The following is a 21276-nucleotide window of genomic DNA, read 5'->3' as shown; positions in this document are numbered from 1 at the left end:
GTTAATTATAAAAACCGAATTATAAAAAAACAATTTGTAAATAAATCTTGAAAGTTTATGTAAAAAAAATTATAATTAATTAATTATTAATAATTGCTTGAAAAAAAAAAAAAAAACTTTTTTCCCTGCTCGACTTTGAAAAGTTTCAAGTTCTCCGCGCGCGCAACAAAATTTCGTAACCATGACAACAAAAGGAAAAAACAATGACCACACAATTGAAACGTGCTTTGTGTTCAGAACTCTAATTTCTATTTTTTTAAATGATAATAAACAAACTTGATGAAAAATGGAAACAAATATCACCGCCGATTTTCGAAAATGGATAAGAAATTGTCTCGTTGAACAATTTAAAGAAACAATTGATAAAAATTTGAATAATGAAAATTACGATGATAATGATGATAATAATTCAAAGGAAGTGGCAAAAAAAATTATTGATTCCAAAGAGATGAAAGATTTAATTCATGTAATAAAAACTTCAATAAATAATGACGAGGATGAGGACGACGACGATGATGATGATGATGATGAAGAAAAATTAGAATTTCCCGATGGAACACGTTCATTGACATCAATTTCATATATTAGTGATTTTTCCAATGATGAATGGCTTTCATTTAAAGGTAGTTCAAATCGTTATGAACAATTAATGGAAAAAATTGATACAAAACAACCGGTACATGTGCGATTAGCTGGCTATGAAGCATTATTAAAACGTGAATTATCAGGTATTTTTTCCATTCAAAATTGGGATTATTTTTTAAAAATATTACGCGATGGTATTGCCGATGATAGTCGACCTGTTTTTGAGGCAAGTTTACAGATGCATGCAAAATTATTAAATTCACCGCAATCAAATGAAATTTATGGTAATTTAATGTTGGCATTTAATGAACAATATCAATCGAAAAAAATTCAAGATATTTTACCAACATTAATATCGGGTGTGAATTTTAAAATTTTACTACATGAAAAATTAGTGAGAATTATGTTTTTAATTGTACGACATCAGGAGGAAATTTTGAAAGGTGTGAGAACTATTGACAAGAATTTGGAGGAATTAATTGAACAATTTGTCGTTTTTGTCAGTACTTATAATTGTGCAAGTCCAATTCAGGTAAATAATTTTTTTAATTGAAAAAAAAAATTTATTTAATTTCATTAAATAAAAATTTATATTATTTCTAAATTTAATTTATAATTTATTTTTTATATCTTTTAATTTATAATTTATTATTTATTTCTAAATTTAATTTATAATTTATTATTTATTTCTAAATTTAATTTATTCCAATAAAAATTGTGTATGAAAAAAAGAAACGAAAATAGTTTTCCTAAACAAAAGTTTAAAATTGTCCCCGAGAAACTTTGTCCTTGATTTTTAAAACGATAAGTCGACCTCGTTATAACCCATCAAGATCTTGACCGTTCATAATGTTTATAATTAACTTTATAACTATATATAATTAACACGAAAAGTGTTTAAAACTTATTTACAAGATAAATATATATATAATTTCAATACAAAAAAAATACAAACAGTTTAAAAAAAAAAAAAATCAAATATTGTTTTATCAAAAAATTCAATTTTTATAAAAATTTCAATTAATAAAATTAATTTACTTTAAAAAATTTAATTATTAATAAATTCCCTTTTTTAAAAAAAATTTAATTATATTACAAATTATTTATAATAATTAAAATAAGTACTAAACAGAATTTATTCGTAATTAAAATAAAATTTTTCATAATTTTGAAAGAAAATTTTAAAAAAATATAAATAAATTAAATTGCAGGCCTCGGATTATACGACTTTTTCGACTATTTCCGCCATTTTTCGATTTATTTTAATAAAATGCGACTTTTTCGACATTTTTTTTTTTAACAAAATTTTTAAACAAAATACGTTTTTCTTAGTATAAAATGCAAATCATCTTCAGATCTTCTTTATTTCAATTATTTAACAAATTTTGAATTAAAATTATTCACTAAATTAATTATTTTTAATAATTTTAATACAATTCATTGGAAATACAATTATTTTAAACTATTTTTCAATTAAAATTTTTATGAAATTTTTATAATTGTTTGTAATTTAAAAAAAAAATTAGCAAATAAAATTACTAAAAAATTTTAATTTAAAATCACTTGAAATTTAAATATTTGAAAAAATTTCAATTATTTTTAATGATTTTTATAATATTCTTTGAAAATTCAATTATCTGAAAGAATTTTGCAATTAAAACGATTTTTAAGTTCAATTTTTGTATTTAATTTCTAATAAATTCTTTAATTATATGAAATTCAATTATTTTTAAAAATTTCAATTGCTATTCAATTATTTTCAAAATTTTCAATTCAAAATCAACTAAAATTTAATTATTTTTAAAACTTTCCATTGCAATTCAATTATTTTCAAAATTTTCAATTAAAAATCATTTAAAATTTTCAATTCAAAATCAACTAAAATTTAATTATTCTCAAAAATTTCAATTCAAAATTAATTATCAAAATTTTCAATCAAAAATCAACTAAAATTAAATTATTATTGAAAATTTCAATTGAAATTCAATTATTTTAAAAAATTTTAATTTCAAAATCTTTTAAAATTCAATTATTTTCCAAATTTTCAATTCAAAATCATTTAAAATTCCATTATTTTCAAAAATTTCAATTGCAATTGAATTATTTTCAAAATTTTCAATTCAAAATCAACTAAAATTTAATTATTTTCAAAACTTTCAATTGCAATTCAATTATTTTCCAAATTTTCAATTAAAAACCTTTTAAAATTTTTAATTCAAAATCAACTAAAATTTAATTATTCTCAAAAATTTCAATTCAAAATTAATTATCAAAATTTTCAATCAAAAATCAACTAAAATTAAATTATTATTGAAAATTTCAATTGAAATTCAATTATTTTAAAAAATTTTAATTTCAAAATCTTTTAAAATTCAATTATTTTCCAAATTTTCAATTCAAAATCATTTAAAATTCCATTATTTTCAAAAATTTCAATTGCAATTGAATTATTTTCAAAATTTTCAATTCAAAATCAACTAAAATTTAATTATTTTTAAAACTTTCAATTGCAATTCAATTATTTTCCAAATTTTCAATTAAAAACCTTTTAAAATTTTTAATTCAAAATCAACTAAAATTTAATTATTCTCAAAAATTTCAATTCAAAATTAATTATCAAAATTTTCAATCAAAAATCAACTAAAATTAAATTATTATTGAAAATTTCAATTGAAATTCAATTATTTTAAAAAATTTTAATTTCAAAATCTTTTAAAATTCAATTATTTTCCAAATTTTCAATTCAAAATCATTTAAAATTCCATTATTTTCAAAAATTTCAATTGCAATTGAATTATTTTCAAAATTTTCAATTCAAAATCAACTAAAATTTAATTATTTTCAAAACTTTCAATTGCAATTCAATTATTTTCCAAATTTTCAATTAAAAACCTTTTAAAATTTTTAATTCAAAATCAACTAAAATTTAATTATTCTCAAAAATTTCAATTCAAAATTAATTATCAAAATTTTCAATCAAAAATCAACTAAAATTAAATTATTATTGAAAATTTCAATTGAAATTCAATTATTTTAAAAAATTTTAATTTCAAAATCTTTTAAAATTCAATTATTTTCCAAATTTTCAATTCAAAATCATTTAAAATTCCATTATTTTCAAAAATTTCAATTGCAATTGAATTATTTTCAAAATTTTCAATTCAAAATCAACTAAAATTTAATTATTTTTAAAACTTTCAATTGCAATTCAATTATTTTCCAAATTTTCAATTAAAAACCTTTTAAAATTTTTAATTCAAAATCAACTAAAATTTAATTATTCTCAAAAATTTCAATTCAAAATTAATTATCAAAATTTTCAATCAAAAATCAACTAAAATTAAATTATTATTGAAAATTTCAATTGAAATTCAATTATTTTAAAAAATTTTAATTTCAAAATCTTTTAAAATTCAATTATTTTCCAAATTTTCAATTGAAGTTCAATTGTTTTCCAAATTTTCAATTTAAAATCAACTAAAATTCAATTATTTTCCAAAATTTCAATGGGAAGTAATTATCAAAATTCACAATTCAAAATCAACTAAAATTAAATTATTATCCAAAATTTCAATTGAAATTCAATTTTTTTAAAAATCAAAATTCTCAATCCAAAATCAACTAAAATTAAATTATTTTCAAAAATTTCAAATTTAATAATTTAATAATTTCAATTTATAACTCTCCTGAAATACAATTATTTTTAACTATTTTTATAATATTCTTCGAATATTCAACTATTTGAGATCATTTTTCAATTAAAAATGGTTTTCAAATTATTTTTTTTTTTGTTCGCAATTTCTAATAAAATTTTTTAGTGAAATCATCAAAAAAATTTTAATTAAAAATTACTTGAAATTCAATTAATTTCAAAAAAAAAAATTCAATTGTAAATCTTTTGAAAATTCAATTATTTTTAAAAAATGTTATCTAAAATTAATTGATAAATTATTTTTAGTTCTGTAAAATTTAATTTTTATCTGAAAATTAACAAAATCTTTGTAAATTCAATTATTACTAAAAATTTCAATTTTAACTCTTTCAAAAATTATTATTATTTGAAGAAAAAATTTTTATTTTAAACATCTGTAAAACTTTTTTATTAAAATAAAAAAAATCGACTTTTTTTTTAATATAAATCAACTAAAACGACTTTTTGTTGGTGCTTTTAAGTCAATCCGAGGCCTGAAATTGATATAAAACAGTTTTCCGAGAAAATTAAAAAAAAATAAATATAAATAATTAAAAAATAAAAGAAAATAAATAATAAAAAATAAATATAATATAATATAATTGTTATAATTAATTACTATTAATATTAATATTAATAGTAATCAATTAACAATTAACAATTATTAAAATAATATAATAAATATAATAAATAAAAAAAAATAATAATGAAATAAATAAATATATAAATACGAAACGAATTTTTTTAATCAAAATAAAAAAAAAAACATTTTTCAGGTGAAGACACTGAGTCCATTGAATATACTCTCAATTCTCGAGCCAGAAGCATCGTGGAGTGAAAAATGGATACACAGTTTAACAACGAGAAAATCATTTTGCAATACTCTGGCAAAATCACCATCGTTACTTAATACAATTATACAAATAACAATGAAAGGTCTCACCGATGCTCCATACACAGTTTCCTTGTCAATAGTCGACGATCCCGGTGAAGTATTCATAACAGGCGAAACAATTGAAACAATGACATATCTTCATTCACTCACACTAATCACACAATTGACAAGCTATACAACTGGTCGTAATTTATTATCCGAGACACAAATTGAAAATCCCTTTTCAATAACGGATTTTATTACCGCTCTATTAACACAACTCAATATTCTTGCATCATCAGAAATACCAAGTGTTATCTATGAAATTTCACGTAAAGCATTACGTTATATTCTCCTGAAGCCAACAATTCTTTACGATGCAAGATTCTATCATATTGCATTTAATCCACTAATGACAAATTCAAATGAGAGAAAAATTTTTCCCCACACATTGGATGTTACAATGCATATGTTGGATACGGCCGATGGTGTTTCATTTATGAGTACAGAGGCGCGTTTAAGTTCGGCAAAATCTGAGGAATTAAATTCATCATCATCATATCCGGCTGTTGCAATTTTGGAATATATTTCGGATTTATTACGACAACCATTGTCGGTGATGAATATTGAACTTGTTGTTGATCTTTTTACATATATTGGAAGATTGGTGACAATTTATGATGTCTATGAAATAATACAGGAGACAATTGAGGGGAAATTTTATCCGGCTTTGGCGTATTTTTATGGAAAATTAGATAAATACGCGGTGGAAAATGAAATTAAGACACAATTTCTCAATAGGTGAATTCATTTTTTTTTTTTTGGTATTAATAGAATAATCCTTTTAGTCTTTTTCTTTCTTTTTTTCTTCTTTCATTTTTCTCTTTGTTTCTTTTTTTCTTTTTCATTCTCTTATTTGTTTTTCATTTTCTTTGGAAATTTTTGTTTTTGATTCTTTTTCTAAAAACAAAACTTTCTTTACAATTTTTCACAAATTTTCTAGTTTCAAAATATGTTTCTCATTTTCTTTAGAATTAATTAACAATTCATTAATTAATCCTTCTATCTAATTATTTATACAAAATTTCTTTAAATATTATCCTCTTCTTAATTATTATTATTATTATTCAATTAATTTTATAAATTATTTCCGTTTGATAAAAATATACAGGGGTTTCTACAAATTTGTTTCAATTTTTCAAAATTCCATGATTGGAAATAACAAAAATTTTTACTACCAAAAAAAAGGATATTTTGGTTAAATGAAATTTGATTTTTAATTTTTTTTATTTTCCAAATAAAATTCAGTTTCAATAGAAAATTCCCCGAAAAAAGTAAAATTTAGCAAAATTTTCAAAATAAAAAATCAATTTTAAAAGAAAATTCCTTAAATAACAATTTGGCAAAATGAAAAAAATTCTATTGAATCAAAATTTGGTTCAAAAAAAAAAATTCCCCCTCAAATAAATGAAAATTAGTTAAATAAAAATTAATTTCAAAAGAAAATTCCCCAAATAACAATTTGGCAAAATGAAAAAAATTTTATTGAATCAAAATTTGGTTCAAAAAAAAAATTCCCCCTCAAATAAATGAAAATTAGTTAAATAAAAATTAATTTCAATAGAAAATTCCCCGAAAAAAATCAAATTTAGCAAAATTTTCAAAATAAAAAATTAATTTCAAAAGAAAATTTTCCAAATTTGGGGTGGAAAAAAAAGCTTTGGCAAAATGAAAAAAATTCTATTGAATCAATATTTGGTTCAAAAAAAAAAAAAATCCCACTCAAATAAATGAAAATTAGTTAAATAAAAATTAATTTCAAAAGAAAATTCCCCAAATAACAATTTGGCAAAATGAAAAAAATTTTATTGAATCAAAATTTGGTTCAAAAAAAAAAATTCCCCCTCAAATAAATGAAAATTAGTTAAATAAAAACTAATTTTAATAGAAAATTCCCTAAAATATCAATTTGGCAAATTTTTCCAAATAAAAAGTAGTTTCAACAAAAATTTCCCCAAATAACAATTTGGCAAAATGAAAAAAATTCTATTGAATCAAAATTTGGTTAAAAAAAAATCCCCCCTCAAATAAATGAAAATTAGTTAAATAAAAATTAATTTCAAAAGAAAATTCCCCAAATAACAATTTGGCAAAATGAAAAAAATTTTATTGAATCAAAATTTGGTTCAAAAAAAAAATTCCCCCTCAAATAAATGAAAATTAGTTAAATAAAAATTAATTTCAATAGAAAATTCCCCGAAAAAAATCAAATTTAGCAAAATTTTCAAAATAAAAAATTAATTTCAAAAGAAAATTTTCCAAATTTGGGGTGGAAAAAAAAGCTTTGGCAAAATGAAAAAAATTCTATTGAATCAATATTTGGTTCAAAAAAAAAAAAAAATCCCCTTCAAATAAATGAAAATTAGTTAAATAAAAATTAATTTCAATAGAAAATTCCCCGAAAAAAGTAAAATTTAGCAAAATTTTCAAAATAAAAAATCAATTTTAAAAGAAAATTCCTTAAATAACAATTTGGCAAAATGAAAAAAATTCTATTGAATCAAAATTTGGTTCAAAAAAAAAATTCCCCCTCAAATAAATGAAAATTAGTTAAATAAAAATTAATTTCAATAGAAAATTCCCTAAAATATCAATTTGGCAAATTTTTCCAAATAAAAAGTAGTTTCAACAAAAATTTCCCAAAATAACAATTTGGCAAAATGAAAAAAATTCTATTGAATCAAAATTTGGTTTAAAAAAATCCCCCCTCAAATAAATGAAAATTAGTTAAATAAAAATTAATTTCAAAAGAAAATTCCCCAAATAACAATTTGGCAAAATGAAAAAAATTTTATTAAATCAAAATTTGGTTAAAAAAAAATTCCCCCTCAAATAAATGAAAATTAGTTAAATAAAAATTAATTTCAATAGAAAATTCCCCGAAAAAAGTAAAATTTAGCAAAATTTTCAAAATAAAAAATTAATTTCAAAAGAAAATTTTCCAAATTTGGGGGGAAAAAAAAGCTTTGGCAAAATGAAAAAAATTCTATTGAATCACAATTTGGTTAAAAAAAAAAAAAAAAATTCCTCCTCAAATAAATAAAAATTAGTTAAATAAAAATTAATTTCAATAGAAAATTCCCTAAAATATCAATTTGTCAAATTTTGCCAAATAAAAAGTAATTTTAACAAAAATTTCCCTAAATAACAATTTAGCAAAATTAAAAAATTTTTCCTTAAATTAAAATTTGTGGTTCAAAAAGAAATTTCTCTCAAATTTCAATTTAATTCAATAAAAATAATTTCTTCATTAATAATAATAAAAATTAATAAAATATTAATTGTTATTAATTAATAAATATTAATAATTGTTGTAATTTTAAATAAATAAAATAAAAATTTGTTCATAAAAAAAAATATTTCAAATTTTTCCCACATCATATTTGTAGAAACCCTGAATAATTAAAAAATATTTTTTTTTGTATAATTAATATTTCAGCGCGGCAAAAAATATGTTATTAAAAATTGTCTCAATGCCATTGGGCCTTCAATTACTATCGGGCGAGACAATAATATTTGAGGAATTAATAAGAGGCTCAATTGGACCACTTCGCGCCTCATGGAATTCAAGTGATGTTGTTTCATTTATTTCAAATAGTTCATGTTTCACATTTGGTGAAAAAATTCTCTCTGAATTGGCACCACATGTTCTTTCAACACTTTTAAATGAACTCTGTAAACTTCTTGAAAATTTACATTGTTTTCACGATCCATGGAGCGAGAGAGATGTAGAAACATTTCTTCATTTACTGACAATATTTTCATTGAACACAAAATGTAAGAAAGTCCTCGGAATTTTTCTCTTTCTTTTCTTTTTTAAAAGCTGTTGCTTCAGAATTTTAAATTAATTGTTTAATTGTAATTAATTCACTGTTTTAAATTTAACAAAAAAAATTCGAAATAACTATTTTTCAGGTTTCATAGCATTTATGTCGACGGACGAAACAAGTTCTGATGATGATAATATTTATCCATTGAATTTAAATGAACTTTTTCAACATTCCGTCAATTCCGATTCGGAGTATCATTATCTTAGTCTATTGTCAACTAGAGCTGTTATTTGGAATTTGGATATTTATCTCTTTTTAGAAAAATCTCTAAATTTGGAGGTATTGAATCTTTTTTCGATTCTTTTACGTTTAACAAAATTTTCTTTACAATTTTCTAAATTTCAATTTCTACAATTTCAATTTCATTAATTTTAATTTCAAATTTTCTATTTTCAAAATTTATTTCTCATTTTCTTTGGAATTTTTTTTTTCGATTCTTTTTTTTTTTTTTTTTTCTAATTGAACTTTTGTTCCATTTTTGTTGTTTTTTTTCGATTTTTAGAAAAGTCAAAACTGAAATTCGTTTTAAATTAATAGATGAACGGATGGAAAAAAATTATTTCTATACCATTTTTCGATTTAAAATTTTACAGAATGAACTTCTAAATCTCCAAAGATTTTGCACCATTGACAATAGTGATGAAAATTATGTGACGACGACAACAATGGAAAATCATGACACTTACATTATCGACGAGTGTAGTATAATGCGTCATCAAATTTTATCCGATTCCTATTTTATGCGACAAAAACGACAGGAATACATTAAACAACCAGAGGATTGTCTTCTTTTTTCAAAATTTCCACCTCCACAAGGACCAGAGGAGGGTTTTGTTAGAAATTCATCTGACGACACGGAAATGGAAAATTTTCTCCAAGACGATGTTCCTGGTTTACGTGACAGTGGTTGGGTTTCACAGGCACGAAAATCATTTCGTTCTTCAGCTGGTTCAATGAAGGTATTTTCTCGAAAATTGGTATTTTTCTTGTAAAAATTTACATTAATAACTGTAAAAAAACAAAAAAAAATTATTGGAATTTGTAATTAAACTAAAAATTTAATCTGATTGACAAAAAAAAAATAATTTTTTTCAAAGCGGTTTATTTAAAACAAGTATAAAAATACTAGCAAAGTAATTATTACCATACTAGTAAAGTAATTCATTAAAAAAAAATACAATAAGGTAAATATTAAAATACTAGTTAAGTAATATTATTACAAGACTAACATTAAAATCTACCTTACCGACTGATAGTAAAACAATTTTTCGAAAAATGTCAATATAAAAATTACCGACATAGAAATTTACTTTACCTACTGATGGTAATTTTTATATTTTCATTTTCCAAAAAACTGTTTACCATCAGTCGGTAAGGTGGATTTCTATGTCGGTAATTTTTTATATTTACAAAATCGGTTTGAAAAATAAAAATATAAAAATTACCGCCATAGCAATCTACCTTACCGACTGTTGGTAAAACTGTTTTTAAAAAAAATGAAAATATAAAAAATTACCGACGTAGAAATCTACCTTACCGACTGATGTTAAAACAGTTTTTATAAAAATGTCAATATGAAAATTACCGACATAGAAATTTACCATACCCACTGATGGTAATTTTTATATTTTCATTTTCCAAACAACTGTTTACCATCAGTCGGCAAGGTAGATTTCTATGTCGGTAATTTTTATATTGACATTTTTCGAAAAACTTTTAATATCAATCGGTAAGGTAGATTTCTACGTCGGCGATTTTTTATATTTTCATTTTTCAAAAACTGTTTTACCAACAGTCGGTAAGGTAGATTTCTGTGGCGGTAATTTTTATATTTTCATTTATCAAACCGATTTTTTAAATATAAAAAATACCGATATAGACATCTACCTTACCTACTGATGGTAATTTTTATATTGACATTTTTCGAAAAACTGTTTTAACATCAGTCGGTAAGGTGGATTTCTATGTCTGTAATTTTTTATATTTAAAAAATCAGGTTGAAAAATGAAAATATAAAAATTACGGCCATAGCAATCTACCTTACCGACTGTTGGTAAAACTGTTTTTGAAAAAATGAAAATATAAAAAATTACCGACGTAGAAATCTACCTTACCGACTGATATTAAAAGTTTTTCGAAAAATGTCAATTTAAAAATTACCGACATAGAATAACCGACTAATAATAAAGTTTTTTAGAAAATAAAAATATAAAAATTACCATCAGTAGGTAAGGTAGATTTCTATATCGGTAATTTTTATATCGAGATTTTCAAAAACCTGCTTTACCAACAGTCGGTTAGGTAGATCTCTATGGTGGTAGTTTTTATATTTTCATTTTTCAAACCAATTTTTTAAACATAAAAATATAAAAAATTACCGACATAGAAATCCACCTTGCCGAGTGATGGTAATTTTTATATTGACATTTTTTGAAAAACTGTTTTAACATCATTCAGTAAGGTGGATTTCTATGTTGGTAATTTTTATATAGACATTTTTCGAAAAACTGTTTTATCATCAGTCGATATGGTAGATTTCTATTACGGTAATTTTTATATTATCATTTTTCGAAAAACTGTTTTATCATCAGTCGTTAAGGTAGATTTCTATGTCGGTAATTCCTATTTCGAGATTTAAAAAAAAATTCTTTACCATCAATCGGTAATGTAAATTTCTATATCGGTAATTTTTTTATATTTTTATTTTCTAAAAACTATTTTACCATCAGCCAATAAGGTAGGTTTTTATGTCGGTATTTTTTCATTTTTCAAAAAATCTCTTTACCATAAAGTCGGTAAGGTAGATTTCTATGTCGGTAATTATTACAATGCCAGTAAAAATTGAATTTTTTTTTAATTTTGAAAAAAATATTTCTTATAAACAAACTATTTTTTTTTTCATAAAACAATTATTATTTTTTTTATAAATACAAAAATTTGGTTAATAGAATAAAAAACTCCTCTTTTTTTTTAGACCGATGTTATGTTAAATTTATTGGATCAAATGCAAAAAGCAATTCCAACTGTTGAATGGGTGGATCATTTTACATGGGAGACAATTGATTACAATGAAGATTATTGGCTACCAGAAGATCTTCGTGGAATTGAATTAGTTTTGCGTTACTTCGATTTAAATGGAACATTGGAATGTAAAGATATTGGAAGGGAAAATTTGAAAATTTTCATTCAATCGTCTCATGCATTTATAAAATACAAAAAACCACATCAATACGATGGATTCGATTGGTTTTTATCGACTGTCTTCATTGCATGTAACGGCGATTTGGAAAAGTATTTTTGAATTTATTTCCTTTATTGAAATCATTTTTTCTATTTAATTTGCCAGTATTGTAATAATAATAATAATAATAATAATAATTTTTTATAATTTTTCAATATTTAATTTATCAATATTGTGATAATTATTTTAGCAGTATTTTAATATTTACCATACTAGTATTGTAATATTTACTTTACTGGCATTTTAATATTTACCATACCAATATTGTAATATTTTATATATAATTTTTTTTTACTAATATTTTTATATTTTTTTTTAATATTAATATAAAATCAATTTTTACTATTATGACTGCATGAAAAATATTTAATAAATTTATTATAATAATTAAATTAATAAATTTTTGCCTCAGATGGCCGCGAATCTTTCCCGGAGTAATGAACTTACTTTTTTCAAGCAATTTTCGTTTTTTTTTATCTTTTTTTTTTTTGCTGAAAAAAATAAGAAAATTATTCTATTTAAAAAAAATAAAAACGGGAAACAACTCGAGCTGACCAATTGTCATCATTGGCGGGTCTCAGGTTGAAAACTTCGTCCACATAACGACAACTTTTTCGTTATTATTCGGAGTTTTACATTTTCATCATTGACCAAAGAGAAAAAAATTTTAAAAAAAACATAAATTAATATAAATTTTTATTTTTCGTTGATATTTGTAAATTATTTTAAAATACTAATGTTGAAAAAAAAAATTCAAAATTACTTACACTCTTCTTTCTAATTTTTTTTATTTTTAATTCCTTCCTAAATTTCGATATTTTCACATTTATTCCTTTTTTAATTTTTCTTCTTTTTCCATTATTTAATTTTTTTTGTTTTCAATTTTTCGAATTTTTTCCATTTATTAATTTCTTTTTGTCCCTTAATATTTTCAAATTTATTTTCTTTCTTCTTTTTCTTCTATTCCATTTTGTATTTCGTCTCCTTTTTTCATTGTTTTCCATTTATTTTCCTTTTTTTCCATGGTTTATTAACATTTGAAATGTTTCTTTCATTTTCAGATCAAAAACATTTGTGACGCAAATTGTTCGTTTTCCATCGACAATTTTCATGTGGCCAGCACTCGCCAATGTTGTTGACAAAAGCAATGAAGAAGAATCAACAACACAACTTTTACTTGCTCATCTTTTGGAATTTTTAATCAGCAAAGAATTTCCTACAATTAAATATGCAATGAAAGTAAGAAAAGAAAATTTTTGTTATTTTCACAAAAAAAAGAAAAAAAATGGTAATAATTACATTACTAGTATTATAATATTTCCTTTTATTAGTATTGTAATAACTAATAGTATTGTATAAATTACTCTTACTAGTATTGTAATAATTACTTTTTTATTAGTATTGTAATAATTACTCTTACCCATAGTATTATATTTCCCATAACAAAAATTTTATTATTTACGTAAAAAAAAATAATAATGAATTTTTGCCCCAAATTCCATAGAATAAATGCGGCGTCGATTGGTGGACAATTTCATTACGACTTTGTCATCAATCATTTTGGGGAATTCTCCCTTGGGACGAGATAATTCATTTTTACGCAATTTGCATTCTCTATCCACCCGATTATATTATTTACTATTGTGTCTCGCTATTAAATCATTGTCAAAATGATTTCATGGAAAATGTAATGAACGGAAAATTGTGGCCCGAATATCTGGTGAGTCATTAAAAAAAAATTAATCTAGAAATTTAACATTTAATATTTAAAAAAAAAAAAAATTGAACGTATGTACAAAAACACATTCGCTTAGATTCTAGAAGACTACCGATGTCACAGTCAAATTGGATACATGGACAGATTGGGTAAACGCTATAGTGGTAAACTTTTACCAATACTTTCACAAAGGAAATTCAATTTTCCCGAGACGAATTAAAAAAAACATTAATAAATTGTTATTTTGTAATTATTTGGTGTCGAATTCCATTTGTTCAATTGTACAGTGTAGATCAATAATTAAAAAATATTTCAAATTGAAAATACACATCTTGTAAAAATCTCAAACCTGAAAAAATAAAAAAAAAAAAATTTTTTTTTTACTAATGCGTTCATACGCAAAAATCTATTTGAATATTATTATTCACTCTTTATTTTCTAATAAAGCACAGGTTCGGTTCTAGAAATTGGAATTAAATGCCTGCAAAAATGCACTGGGCTTTTTTTCTCTTTCCTTTTCTCTTCTTTTCTTTCTCTTTTCCTTTTAAGAGCCTTTTTTTAAATTTCCTTCTTTTCTCTTTCTCTTTCACTATCGTGTCCCTCCATTGAGGTATTGAGCGATTTAATTTTATTTCAACTATTTACAAAAAAAAAAAACCAATTCTTCTTCATTTGTAAAAAAAAATTGCTAATTTTAATCTTCGTGCATTGTAAATAATTTTGATATTTCCGATAATTCCTCATATTTCGTGCCTCTCTCAAGTACCTGACGAGAATAAAAAATATATTTAAAAAATGATTAAATTAATACAGAAAATAAAAAAGTAAATAAATTACCTGCCGCGCTATTGACATTCGTGAAAATACATTCCAAAGAACAATACCAACGACAATATCATTTTTAAGATAGAAAATAATTCCCCTCTCAAGATCATAATCTTTTCTCGTCGATGACAATGACTCCACATCATCACATTTTTCATTATCATTTGTCTGAACACTAGAATCATTTAATTTTTCAATATTTTTTTTCGATTCATTCTTTAAATTATCCTCTTTTTCTTCTTCTTCTTCTTTTTTTGTTAATTTTTCACTAATTTCCACTTCTTTTTTCTCATCTTTCTTGAGAAACACCGAGACTGTTGGCAATTTTGAATCAATTATTCCAATTGCCTCATAGCCAATATCCAATCCTAAATCCGACCAAAACATCGATTGATGTTTATATGGTTTTCTTGCGCCCGTCATATTTTCACCTGCCAAACGTCCCGATATAATTGCATGATCATAATGTTCAACACGTCTTCTTCCAAATTTAATATCATAAAAACATGCCGCATCGCCTGCCACCCATAAATTTGATCTCGCTTCTAATTCGGCATTAACGAGAAAACCACCAATTTCCGATTCTGTCTCCAATTCGGAAACTGTGGCTAAATCTGTATTTGCTTTAGCGCCAACTGCAACTATTACCTGATCGGCGTCCACCTTTTTTTTGAGAAAAAAGATAAAAAATTAATTACAAAATTAGATTATTTATTTAAATTAATTACATATAATAATCGTGAATATCTTTCGTTCATTCTGTCCACACCTGAAGTTAGTATTTGTTATAGGTCTTTTGTTTTTTTTAAATGTATTGTTTGACATTATTTTGTGTTGGTTAAAATTTTTCAATGTTTTTTTGGCATTGTTTCGATAATTAATTTTGAATCGAAATTTTAAAAAATAATTGAATTTTATTTTATTTTAAATTGAAAACTTGGTAAATAATTGAATTTTAAATTGAAAATTTGAAAATAATTTAATTTTAGTTGATTGTTGATTGAAAATTTGAAAATAATTAATTTAAGTTGATTGCTGATTGAAAATTTTGATAATAATTAATTTTGACTCGAAATTTTGGAAAATAATAAAATTTTAATTGAAATTTTCGATAATAATTTAATTTAAGTTCATTTTTAATTGAAAATTTCGATAATTAATTTTGAATAGAAATTTTTAAAAATAATTTAATTTTATTTTATTTTAAATTGAAAACTTGGTAAATAATTGAATTTTAAATTGAAAATTTTGAAAATAATTTAATCTTAGTTGATTGAAAATTTTGATAATAATTAATTTTAGTTGATTGCTGATTGAAAATTTTGATAATAATTAATTTTGACTCGAAATTTTGGAAAATAATAAAATTTTAATTGAAATTTTCGATAATAATTTAATTTAAGTTCATTTTTAATTGAAAATTTCGATAATTAATTTTGAATAGAAATTTTTAAAAATAATTTAATTTTATTTTATTTTAAATTGAAAACTTGGTAAATAATTGAATTTTAAATTGAAAATTTTGAAAATAATTTAATCTTAGTTGATTGAAAATTTTGATAATAATTAATTTTAGTTGATTGCTGATTGAAAATTTTGATAATAATTAATTTTGACTCGAAATTTTGGAAAATAATAAAATTTTAATTGAAATTTTGGATAATAATTTAATTTAAGTTCATTTTTAATTGAAAATTTCGATAATTAATTTTGAATAGAAATTTTTAAAAATAATTTAATTTTATTTTATTTTAAATTGAAAACTTGGTAAATAATTGAATTTTAAATTGAAAATTTTGAAAATAATTTAATCTTAGTTGATTGAAAATTTTGATAATAATTAATTTTAGTTGATTGCTGATTGAAAATTTTGATAATAATTAATTTTGACTCGAAATTTTGGAAAATAATAAAATTTTAATTGAAATTTTGGATAATAATTTAATTTAAGTTCATTTTTAATTGAAAATTTCGATAATTAATTTTGAATAGAAATTTTTAAAAATAATTGAATTTTATTTTATTTTAAATTGAAAACTTGGTAAATAATTGAATTTTAAATTGAAAATTTTGAAAATAATTTAATCTTAGTTGATTGAAAATTTTGATAATAATTAATTTTAGTTGATTGCTGATTGAAAATTTTGATAATAATTAATTTTGACTCGAAATTTTGGAAAATAATAAAATTTTAATTGAAATTTTGGATAATAATTTAATTTAAGTTCATTTTTAATTGAAAATTTCGATAATTAATTTTGAATAGAAAATTTTAAAAAATAATTGAATTTTATTTTATTTTAAATTGAAAACTTGGTAAATAATTGAATTTTAAATTGAAAATTTGGAAAATAATTCAATTTTATATATAATTTAATAACATATAATAATAATTTTCATTATTATCATTTAATATGAAATAATATTCTAATAAATTTAAATTATTATTGATAATATTAATCTTTAATTTCTTTATAACAAACAATTAAATACTCAATTTGGCGCGCGTTTAATATTGCTAGTTCATAAATAATTTTGTTAATTCTCACCCTTTTATTTTCCGTTGTAATAAGTGTTAATTTTCCATCGCGCATCTCAAAATCTTCAACTTCAGTATTGCCAATAAAATGAACACCAATTGCTTTTGCCTTATTTGTCGTCCATTCACTTAAATATTCAGGTAATACTTGTGCCATTATATTTTTTTCCTTACAAATTTGTATTACTCTCTTTTTATCGGGATCAAAATTTTGTGCCATTGAACACGCAAGTTCTGAACCAAGAAAACCACCGCCAATTATAACAATATTTCGTACATTTGGATCATGTACATTTGCCTCAAGTTCAAGATAATCGTCTAATGTTCTATAGGGTAGAATTTTCGATGTAACTTTCTCGTCGGCCGATTCAAATATTTCGAGATTCTTCGGTGTTGATCCTTTGAAGAAGAAAAAATTCATTACAAAATTAAACCATAAAAATTCTTTCAAAAAAAAAAATAACAATTCAGGAGAAAACAAAAAAAAAAGAAGATAAAAATTCTATTCTCACCAGTTGCAAGAAGACACTTTTCATATTTAATTTGATAACCATCGCTGAGTGTTACAATTTTATTAATTACATCAATTTTATCCACTTTCCAACCGGTGGCAACTGAGACGCCTCCATTTTCAAATTCATTTAATTTTTCTATTGGCGTAAAAAATTCCGCTGGCTCGTAAAAAAAGCTATTTTCAAAAAGAAAAATATTTTAATTAACAAAGTAATTAAAGTAGTTAATTCCTATTAAAAAAAAAAATAATAATCATAAAAAAAAAATTCACAAATTACCAATTTTTTCGCAATTTAAGTTTGAATATTTAATTTTTAAACAAAAAAATTTTTTTTTTCTAATGAAAACCTAGTTAAAAAGAATGAAAAATAATAAATTCTCTAAAAATTATCTAAAATAAATTATTTAATTTTTTTTTTACCTTCGTGGAGTTCCATGCCATTGTTTAAAACTAAATTCTGATGAACTTGTTCTATCTTTATCGTACCAAACTTCCTTTGATAAAGGTGGCTTCATATAGGGATTATAACTTTCATTTGTAATTATTAAAACCTTCGCCTTTGGATCGTTCGATTTAATTGATCTAAATGCTGAAAATGACGCTGGACCACCTCCTATTAACAAATATGGTATTTCCTTTGGAATTAAACTAGATTTTTTAGGATATTTCACTATTTTTCTTCTTTTTTTCCTCTCCGATTCATTATCTGCAAGGCGGACAAAAAAAAAAGAAAATACAAGAAAATTAAAAACAAAAAATTCACATTTTTAATGATAATAAAAACAAATTATAATAGTAATAAAAATAAATTAATAATAATATTAATTAACAGAATTTTAAAATTACCTTTCTCCTTCGATAATTTTCCATTATCATTCCCTAATTGTGCAAACTGTAAAAAATAAATAAATTATTATTAACAAGCGATTAATTAATTTTAAAAATATTTAAATAATATTAATATTTTAATATTTAAAAAATATATTATATAAAATAAAATTTAGTATAAGGAGAAAAAAATTACCGAAAATATAACAACTCCAGTGAGAAATAGAGCAATAAAAAGTTCCTTCCAATATTTAAATGGTCCATTACCATCGTTATCATTTTTTGGATCGTGTGGAAATGTTGCACCTGGACACGTTGTTGGACACGATGAATCAGGACCCAATTCACAAGCGGGTCCTGCAAATTTCTTTTTTTGCCCCCCTTTAGGTACACATTCCTCCGCTTTTAATGTAACACCCGAAAATCTATATGGTTTCTTTTCTCTTGTACTATTTAATCTCGTCGAATGAATATTAATAATACCTATATTGAAATAGAAGAAAAAAATTATTCAAAAAAAAAAGAAAAAAAGGAAAATAATAATAAATAAAAAAAACGACTCAAGCACCAAAAAAAAAATAAGAAAAAAACCAAAAACCCCTCACAAAACCCATGCAAATTATATTTTTAAAATTCAAAAAAAAAAAAAAAAAAAAAACAGTATTTTAATTAATTTTTAATATTAATACTTTTTAAAAAATAATATTTATAATAATTAATAAATAAAAAAATAATAATAATAATATTAATTGCCCGAAATTACAAATAAATAATTAATAATAATAAAAATATAAATAAAATTTAATATTGTAAAAAAATAATAAAAATTTACACAAAATATTAAAAAAAATAATAAATAAATAAAAATAATAATTAAAAAAAGTTAATAAATAAAAAAATAATAATAATAATAATATTAATTGCCCGAAATTACAAATAAATAATTAATAATAATAAAAATATAAATAAAATTTAATATTGTAAAAAAATAATAAAAATTTACACAAAATATTAAAAAAAATAATAAATAAATAAAAATAATAATTAAAAAAAGTTAATAAATAAAATAATAATAATAATAATATTAATTGCCCGAAATTACAAATAAATAATTAATAATAATAAAAATATAAATAAAATTTAATATTGTAAAAAAATAATAAAAATTTACACAAAATATTAAAAAAAAATAATAATAAATAATAAAATAATAATAATAATAATAATAATAATAATAATAATAATAATTAAATAATTATAATAATATTAATAATAATTAATTATTAAAATTAGTTACATAACAAATAATATTGCACAATTAAGGACTTAATTTAATTATTGTTAATTAATAGAAAATGTTAGGCGGAAAAAATTGGGGAAAATAAGGAAATAAAGCATTGGTTTTTCATTCCAAAATAAAAGGTAAAAAAAAAAAATTTAAACGAACCTATTGGAAAATTTGCACTGTATGTATTGTAATTACACACAATGCTATTTTTAGCTCCTGTAAATAAATAAAAATATAAATTTTTTAAAAAATAAACATACAAAAAATCGAATATTATAATAAAAAATACCGAATAGTGAAAAATAATTTATATAATAAAGATAAATATAAACAAATATAAATAGAAATTCAAATTCAAATAAATATTTTACCAAAAAAAACAAATTTTTCGAAAATAAAAATACAAGTATAAAAAAAATTATAACAATTTCCCTATATATATTCACACGCGACAAACATATACAATTTTTAGGTTATGTTCGCCCCTCATATCTGACAAAACGAAATAAATCGAAAAAAAATATGTAAATTATAAAATAATATTACAAAAATAGGGATAATAATAACAACTAATTTTTACAAATTGCCAATAAAAAAAAATATCAATTAATATTCATTTTGTAAATATTTAATGTAAAATAACAAATTGAATTTTTTTTGTAACATGAACATATTTGTATTAAAAGAAAAAATTTTTTTTTTTGTGAATTAAATTACTTACCGACATATTTTATTGTTCCACTGAAATGTTTATTGTTTAAGTGTCTTGTTATTTTTGTTAATTGTCCGATGACTTTGCCGCAACTCAACATTTTTGACGGGCCAACGAGGGCCTTATGCAATATGGAGGCAACACGCGTACCGGAATTAAAACCTTAATGACTATTGATAATTTAGAGGTTTTATTATTTAAAAAATCACCACAACACCAAATTAAAAGCTCACTCATCACAGAATACTCCATTCCCTGTTGGGTGAATTTTTTTTTTTTTTTTTTTTTTTAATTATTCATCCACTTTTTTTTTTCGTGCCATTCGCGCGGCTTGCAAAAAACTATTTTTCCACTTTTCTTTTTAAATCACAAACAATTACACACTATTGCAAAAAAATAAAAATTTCAAATTACTTTACAATTGAGAGGTGAAAATCAATGAAAATTCAATTTTGTAAATAATTTTTTTTCACGATGATAATTATTGAGAATTTAGGTTAGAATCCCGACTGTCATTTGTTTTTTTTTTCTTTTTTTTTGGGCAACGAAAGTTAATTTTTTTAAGAGGCAAA

The 21276-nt window shown here is 21.6% G+C and overlaps 2 protein-coding genes across 3 annotated transcripts; one reads left to right on the top strand and one right to left on the bottom strand.

The window, feature by feature from the left end:
* Positions 1-104: 104 nt before the first annotated feature.
* Positions 105-14322, top strand: LOC127289261 (protein broad-minded-like). Its single transcript, XM_051317088.1, has 9 exons — positions 105-1117; positions 5053-5951; positions 8650-8987; positions 9126-9319; positions 9634-9999; positions 12015-12331; positions 13343-13520; positions 13786-14001; positions 14096-14322. Exons 1-9 carry the CDS (start codon positions 287-289, stop codon positions 14216-14218), a joined length of 3462 nt encoding a protein of 1153 aa, XP_051173045.1. The 5' UTR covers positions 105-286; the 3' UTR covers positions 14219-14322.
* LOC127289264 (apoptosis-inducing factor 1, mitochondrial) lies at positions 14231-21210 on the bottom strand. 2 transcript variants are annotated; one of them, XM_051317090.1, is made up of 9 exons: positions 20714-21208; positions 20152-20208; positions 18901-19187; positions 18723-18768; positions 18297-18582; positions 17875-18050; positions 17373-17761; positions 14836-15486; positions 14231-14764 (listed from the first exon to the last, which is right to left on the bottom strand). In XM_051317090.1, the coding sequence occupies exons 1-9, from the start codon at positions 20802-20804 to the stop codon at positions 14693-14695; spliced, it is 2055 nt and encodes a 684-aa protein (XP_051173047.1). In that variant the 5' UTR covers positions 20805-21208; the 3' UTR covers positions 14231-14692. The 2 variants fall into 2 exon arrangements, with proteins under 2 accessions (XP_051173047.1, XP_051173048.1); XM_051317091.1 differs by lacking the exon at positions 20152-20208 and having other exon boundaries at positions 20714-21210.
* Positions 21211-21276: the final 66 nt, after the last annotated feature.

The sequence above is a fragment of the Leptopilina boulardi genome, unplaced genomic scaffold, assembly GCF_019393585.1.
Source record: "Leptopilina boulardi isolate dan_hultmark-lab unplaced genomic scaffold, ZJU_Lbou_2.1 LbouV2_40, whole genome shotgun sequence".
NCBI lineage: Eukaryota > Metazoa > Arthropoda > Insecta > Hymenoptera > Figitidae > Leptopilina > Leptopilina boulardi.
Note: the sequence above shows the minus strand (reverse complement) of the source record. Positions and strands in the feature narration are given on the sequence as shown.

Bases quoted from the DNA above. Each gene is read 5' to 3' on its own strand.
- LOC127289264 (XM_051317090.1), bottom strand. From the start codon at position 20,804: ATGTTGAGTTGCGGCAAAGTCATCGGACAATTAACAAAAATAACAAGA. The intron at 20,209-20,713 runs GTAAGTAATTTA...ATTTATTTACAG, and splicing joins TGGAACAATAAAATATGTCG to GAGCTAAAAATAGCATTGTG. The intron at 14,765-14,835 runs GTAATTTATTTA...TATTCTCGTCAG, and splicing joins GAATGTCAATAGCGCGGCAG to GTACTTGAGAGAGGCACGAA.
- LOC127289261 (XM_051317088.1), top strand. From the start codon at position 287: ATGGAAACAAATATCACCGCCGATTTTCGAAAATGGATAAGAAATTGT. The intron at 5,952-8,649 runs GTGAATTCATTT...TTAATATTTCAG, and splicing joins AAGACACAATTTCTCAATAG to CGCGGCAAAAAATATGTTAT. The intron at 10,000-12,014 runs GTATTTTCTCGA...CTTTTTTTTTAG, and splicing joins CTTCAGCTGGTTCAATGAAG to ACCGATGTTATGTTAAATTT.